At 30.9% G+C, this 7,474-nt stretch overlaps 1 protein-coding gene across 1 annotated transcript; it reads left to right on the plus strand.

Annotated features, from left to right (window-relative positions):
* Positions 1 to 2,960: 2,960 nt before the first annotated feature.
* Positions 2,961 to 6,147, plus strand: TRIADDRAFT_53442 (uncharacterized protein; the record flags this gene model as incomplete). The annotated part of the gene is made up of 7 exons (XM_002109390.1): positions 2,961 to 3,042; positions 4,583 to 4,683; positions 4,882 to 4,966; positions 5,059 to 5,155; positions 5,274 to 5,363; positions 5,894 to 5,984; positions 6,106 to 6,147. 7 exons carry the CDS (start codon positions 2,961 to 2,963, stop codon positions 6,145 to 6,147), a joined length of 588 nt encoding a protein of 195 aa, XP_002109426.1.
* Positions 6,148 to 7,474: the final 1,327 nt, after the last annotated feature.

The following is a 7,474-nucleotide window of genomic DNA, read 5'->3' on the forward strand; positions in this document are numbered from 1 at the left end:
AATAAAATTAGTCAACAGAAAGGAAGTTTTATAAAATAATTAAATCTTCACTTTAATTACATAAGATGGATTAATTTATAAGCTGGTATGTCAAACATAATATATCCACAGCCTAATTGATATTCCTTTATAAACATGCAAATCAGCGGGATAAATAAAAATAATCTAGGATGGACATACTGTACATTATATAGTGTTAAATAGCTAAACTAGATGAATACGTTCGTCGCCTAGGCATCTATAGTGAGAATTGACCAGTCTGTTGTAGTTTGATATATCATTAATTGGAATTATGCATCTATCGTTGCATATGCATTTGATGAAATTTAGACTAACTGAAAAATACAATCAAGTAATTATATGTTGAGTAGCAATGGAATAAACATAATGTGTCTAATTAAGCACGAAATTTTAACTTTAAAAATCATGCTATAGAATCAGAAGAACTATTTACTTGTATCAGTTTACGAATACTTTATACTGAAAATGGATGTAATTGAGCCTATTATATATTAATTAAGGCTTTAATGCCAATTATATCCTAACGTATTAATTAGCTTTGTAAGACTGCAGAAAAAAATAACAAGATTAATATCGAACAAGCTTTGAAGAGCAAATGACTCTTGATAGGTGAGCTAGTCCAGAGGATTGTCGAGAAAAAATAATGAGGTCAACATGCAATAAGACTGGAATAACAATCGAATCTCAAATAGCTGATTAGTTATGAAGAATTAGAGTGAAAGGGTTATAAGATAGCACTCGAATAACTGATAAGAAATTTCAATATTTTGTAATCGACATGCTGCAAGTTGATGTTGGAAGATTTGAGGATAGCAGTAAAATTAATGTTCATCCCGACTTAGATAACAAATTCAACTTGTAGGTAAAACTTAGAGCATTACAAATAAAGATAAATAAAAAATAAAATTAATAGGAGTGTTCATTAAATTTTTCCAAGGTGGATTACTTCAACTTAATAAACAAGATTTGAAGGTATCGTAATAAATAACAAAAATTCTGTTTTGTATTATTATTACTACTAAAATATCTAGATGATTGTGTGAAATACCAAGTGCTGATCAATCATGAACTTTTAAGAGAGATAAAGTTATTTAACCTTGAATATTTTCGAGTATCTAGGGACAATATCAAATCATTTCAAATAATTAAAATAGAAATTTTTATTCTATGCTATATTATTTATTTCCTGGAAATTAATAAAAGCTATGTTGATCAATTTTATTTAGAAGGAAAGGATGCTTATATACTCATTCCTTCAGGTTACTTTTTATCATGTTGACTCAAATCTCAATAAAAAGTTCTGTTGGCATCTTAAAAGTAAGTTAAATTTTGAAATTACTCTACAATCATTATTGTAACTTACTCTTGATAATCTTATATTCACTTGTTATTGCATAAATTATTATCAGTTAATTGGATTCAATTTTCTCTTTACTGTTGTCTTTTATCATTCAACGTAGGAATAACTATCACTTGATTCTCATAAACAAATAAACAACCATCACGAGCAAGCTGTTCTTTATTTTTTAGCTTAGCGTGGATGAATTTAGTGAATAAAAGATGTAGAGGCTGCTTTGTTGCTTATGTTTTTCATTCTCTTTAAAAAAAAAAATAAAATAATAAAGTTGGGAAATAATTAAATAGAAGTAAAATAAATCGTAAGAAACAGTTCTTCTTTATTGATAGCATCAAAATTAGTTTTCATGATAAGATCAAAAATAACTGTTGTTTTGATTAGAAATACAGAAAACTGATGGTTTAATATAAGTTGATGCTTTAGCAGTATCACTACTATATGGTATATAGATGATGATGAACAAATAGAGTAAATAATAGGAGTATTGCAATTACGATGAGGATAAATAAATGATTTTCTATTAAAATAAACTAAAATTTTTATCTAAGATCTTCAAATGATATCTTACCATTGTGGCTACTCTACTCTGACAAGCACTTATAGTAAATGAAGTAATACTAAAAACTTTAGAGCAGACAGTTCCGTGGCCTTATAAACTGATATACTAATCCTAGAGACGGTATCAAGGCAGTATCATTATTTCGCTATGACAGTCCAGTACATTAAGCAATATCAAAAGGATGGAAAGAAACCTATAACGCTATTTGGAATACTAGATAAATTGATAATTTATTTGCTTCAAATCTAGCGATGATGTCTTTGCTAATATGCTCTCATATTCAATATAGAATGCGTAGTATAGTAATATCCTTCTATACAATATATTCGTATGCTATATAAGCCTTGTTATTGCACTACATTCTGTAATATACGTACAGGAAATATACGAGTATCCTATTTTATATCCTACTTAGCCTTAGCTGCAGTATCCTCAACGCGTAAGCGCATGTAAACCTCTGCAATCCAACTCTTAGATAAGTCCTTATCATCTCATTCTTCTTATTCGTAACATTAGCATCATTTTAGCATACATTGTTATCATCATCACAAAATCATCAGTTGCATCCTTTTTCACGTTGTTTCTATCTCATCCTGAATTAAATCTCTCTACTTTAAACAAGATATTATTGTATTTAATTATTACAATATCCAAACATCCTTTACGATGATTTCGGACCAAAGGTCTACAGTATTCTTAGTTTATGTAGAACGATGAATATTCTACTCTCCTGTGACTTATGTCAATTTTAAATAGAGACTAGAGAGGGAAATCAATCCATCCAGAATTAATCCAATCTGCCATTCCATCAAGATGATAGATTAGATTGAATTAGAACCGGAAATGATGATGCATCATGAATGAGATTGGACTTGCGCATGCGCGATGCAACTGAGATCGCTTCCGTTGGAATGGATCTCCTTTATTACTACGCATGTCTGATCGCTTTCTCGTCTTATTCTAGTCGACCATGTTGGCTGCCTCCAAGTAGAAAGAGAGATAGAGAGAATCCAAATTAGAGCCATGGCTGCTAGTCCTTGTCATGATCAAGCTGGTCCAATAATGTGGAAAGCTGTTAGTTTAACTTATGTAGAATATCCAGCAGGTAAAAATTAAAATAATGATGATAAAACTCCATAAATTGCTGCAATTCGATGGAAGAAACCAATTATTTCTTGTCCTCCTATCTTGAATAACACCTACCATCGTAGGCAAATCTTCTTCATTTCTATGCTACCAGTTGGTTGTTTCAATGTGTTAATCCTTCATTTAAGTCGTAGATGATATAAGATGATTGATAGTCGTTTGCAGCAAGTATGATAAGGATGCATATTCTATTATGATCAATAGAAGCAAGTACGTGATAGGATTGGAGTTGAATGTGGGGTGGAGAAGTTATTTTTTTCGTGTTTGTTGTTGTTTGTTATTATTATTGCCTTGATCGAGTTATGGGAAGATCTGTCATACATATATTTAACTTTGCTAGCCGGTATCCATCATCGTAATATGGGTGGGTGAAGGTGAAGTCATTAAATGCCCTTTGATCGTGAGCTGTAGACACAGTTTGATTAGGATGATTCAGAAAAGTTTTTGATGCCATGATAGCAGTCATCCTGATTTTTTTCCTGAATTAGTTGCATCACAAAGATTATCGTGATCTATTTGGATTAATCAGTACAATTACAACTTACTTGTGGCCTATCCGATTACATATATTATCAGACACTTTGCTGCAATTAAAAAGAATGACCATATGCTAATGCATTTATTAGATACATAAGTTATGATCATATCCTAGCAGATTAGTGGTCCACTTTGGCTGAAAGATAGCCTGTCAGTGATTATAGTTGGAGGATAACTGGTTCGCTAATGTTAATGTTCGTATTACAACAACGCTGTTAGCATGCCGTATCTTCTACTTTATTAAATGGAAGAAAGTTTACATTCTGGACTAAATGTATACTGATCCGCTCCCTACGTCATAACTCATGATGCATAATCAACTTTATTAATTAATTATAATGCAATCGGAACATTTTCCACTGCAGCTTTGATTAGAACGAAAACAGCTTAAAAATAACACCCAAAAATGGCTGATAAGTAATTCTGTGAAAACATATTACTGCATCACATTACTCATGGGAAGGTACGTTGATCACAGATACATTGCAAAATTACTAAAGTCTATTCTTATTGTATCCGTTTTATTGATGACGACGAGGTAGAACGGAATTCCTCAACACAATAAATTTTCAGGAGAGTGCTACTATGATCGGAACTACACATGTTTACCAACTCTATTAGATGGAACACTAGCACCGAGTATTTTACTGTTATTATGCAAGCAAGTTGGTTTATATGGATAATGAAATAAATCTGTGCTCTTTCAGCCAGGATAAAGCCATGAATTTGTATATTGAATTCAACTTGTCTCCTTTTATGCTCATGCCTGTTTTTAGACATGTTTGACTAGATCACCGGTGTTAGCCCTTATTATATTATTGATAATTTCTCGCCAATTTATTAGCCGCGATAAATGTTGATTAATGCGATGGAAAATTTAGCAGATTAGCATGGAATCTTGGAATATTGAGTACTATATTCGCTTAGCTAGATACTAACGATGTACAATCGAATGGTTTTAGGTGATTTAATTGGCAAGTTATTAGCCTATTCTAGCTTGATGCCGGTATTTATTGGAGTGAGTTTCGTCACTTTAATCTTATTCAAGCGCGATTTGCATACGGTAATACTATATAATATACATATCTATTGAGACAGATTAATTTCTACGGATAATGAATTATCTTCTCAAGCGTAAAATAGTTATACTTTCGATGTACGTAAAAGGAATACTATGTGCATAGTTAGCAATATTTTAAACGTAAAATCCACTTTATTACCTTTATCTAACTATATATCACCTGCTTTAATGTAATGCTAGATGTCCTTTTTCTTTGGCCTTGTACTCAATGAAATAACTAGTTTGGCAATAAAGTACTCCGTTCGTCAGCCTCGACCATGCCGAAGTTAGTCAACATCTGAAATTTAAATTTATATACTATAATAATTGACTTACTGTAATTAGTTTCTGCTGCTTAATGTTATGCAATATCGTTAGGTTCTGAAGACTTGGCTACTGAATTTGGTATGCCATCTAGTCATGCACAATTTATGGGCTTCTTTGCAGTTTACTTTATTTTGTTATTAAACGTCAGGTATTATAATAATTATCCAGTACTTCTGTAGCTATTGCAATATTCCTACAACATTCCTACGGTGTTTCTTTGTGATTTCATAGTTTGTATATCTTAAAATATATTTGTAATGCTCTAGGGCTTATGCATTGTCGTCTAGCGATCGGCTATGGAATATTGCAATATCAGCAGAGGTTGCAGCCATTGCTATTGTCGTGTCTTATAGCAGGTAAAAACTGAATGATGAATAAATTATCTCAATATATTTCTTTGTATAGCGTGCACCGAATAAGTCATTTTCTCAATTAAACGTAATCTATACCAATAGAATTAGCTGAAATTAAATCATTTCCTTTGACAATATAAATCATGTCTATATGGAATAGATTAAATGAATCATTTTCGTCATTAAAATTTTCTTCATGTCTATATTATGAACCTGAGAAATCATTTAATTAGCTTAGCTGTTGCTATAGTCTAGGTCTATACAATTAAATCATTATTATTTACAACATGTCGTAAAGCTTTCAAATATGTTCTTATTACCTGACAAATCATTTAATTAGCTTTTGTTATAGCGTAGGTATATAGAATTAAATCGTTATTATATTGATCACGTCGTAAAATTTTCAAATATGTTCTCCGACTATCATTTAATTAGCTCTTGTTATAGCCTAGGTTTATAGAATTAAATCTTCACGTTCTTTACAATATGTTGTATAACCCTTCAAATGTATTCATGTTATCATTAACGTTTAGGATATATCTGATGTATCATACTACAATGCAAGTTTTGGTTGGTTTTTTGCTTGGTACCTTATTAGGTGTCTTGTGGTTCTTAGTCAATCGTGTATGTCAACTGAACAATATATTTTCTAATTAGGCAGTTATATTCGGTTACGATATCAGTCTTTACTACAAAGTTATGATTCGAATTTTGGTCTAATTTTCCATCATATATTTTTTAATAGTTATTTCTTGCCCCTAAATTCTTTACAATTGCTTCGTGGTGAGTAACTATGTAATATATTATCCGTGTGCTAAAAGTTTTTAAGCAACCTACCAGAAATATTATGTGTGTACATAATTAAAAACATAAATCGGACTATTATATAGGAGGATTTCAGAGTATTTTTGGATACGAGATTCTTCGCTTATTCCTAACGTGATGAGATTCGAATATGCATCAAGTAGAGGAGAATCTAGGTATAACCTTACTTTATTATGTTTTATGTGAATTTTTTCTGTTTTGACTGACACCAATTCTACTATTTGACAGACTTCGAAGAAAGAAATCGACGACTTAAATTTTTTTTTAATTATTTAATTCTGGCATTTTATAGTACGTGTAGTTTAATCGCGTCAAGATATATTTTTGACTGTAATATTGCTTTTATATTGCACTAATACTCGTATCATCATCTATTTACCAATGGTTTGCATCATAGCTACGGGTTGATCATGAAGAGGTAAATCATTATTGTTGAAATTACATAATCAGTCTTATTACACGAAATGTTTTATAATATTGTTGAAAATTTCAAAAGTTAAAGGTTACGATGACTTCTCTTAATCGCGATACGATATTGTTACTCAATTTGAGAATATATTTTTGTGGCTGTTGCTACGTCAACGTCTGTCCAGAATATTCGATCTATATTGTCGGGACTGAAATAACGTCTCTGCCATCTATATTGAAGATACCTGTAATGGTATTGCTTTAGTAATAATTTGTAAATTTCAAAATTTTATAAGTGTTAGCGTTTTGTACTAAAATAATACAGAAGGTTGTGATTCTCGACAATTTAAAACTAACACAGAATGCCAATTAAAAACATCAAAAGTACATCTTTTGCGGTCATGTGTATATGCGTTGTTATACAATTAGAGGAGACACCATCTACCGATTATGCCAGTTTTTTAACACAAATAATATAAAGGAATCACTATTTTATTAACAAACCACATAGTTTAATGATAGGAGGGGGGGGGGATTTTTAGATTGCTTTATAAAATTTTTTCTGAATATTTTGCTTTTATTTCTAGCATAGTCCCAGTTGTAGGCTCAGCAGTCAGTCACAGATATACGGTAATGACTGACAAATACAACTATAGTTTTTCAAATTTTGTTTTATGTTCATACTATTGACACAGTAACCAGGTTTATCTTGAAACGATAGATAGACAGCTACTCTAAATTTAACCGATAAATAATATTAATAGTTTCCGAATTCATAACTATTTATAAATTATAATTATGGATACAGTAACAAGTTCCAACTGTTACATAGATTTATTCCTCACGTATATATGTGTTCGATTGATTACTAATGAGGGAAT

This window comes from Trichoplax adhaerens, genomic scaffold, assembly GCF_000150275.1.
Source record: "Trichoplax adhaerens TRIADscaffold_2 genomic scaffold, whole genome shotgun sequence".
Lineage (NCBI taxonomy): Eukaryota > Metazoa > Placozoa > Uniplacotomia > Trichoplacea > Trichoplacidae > Trichoplax > Trichoplax adhaerens.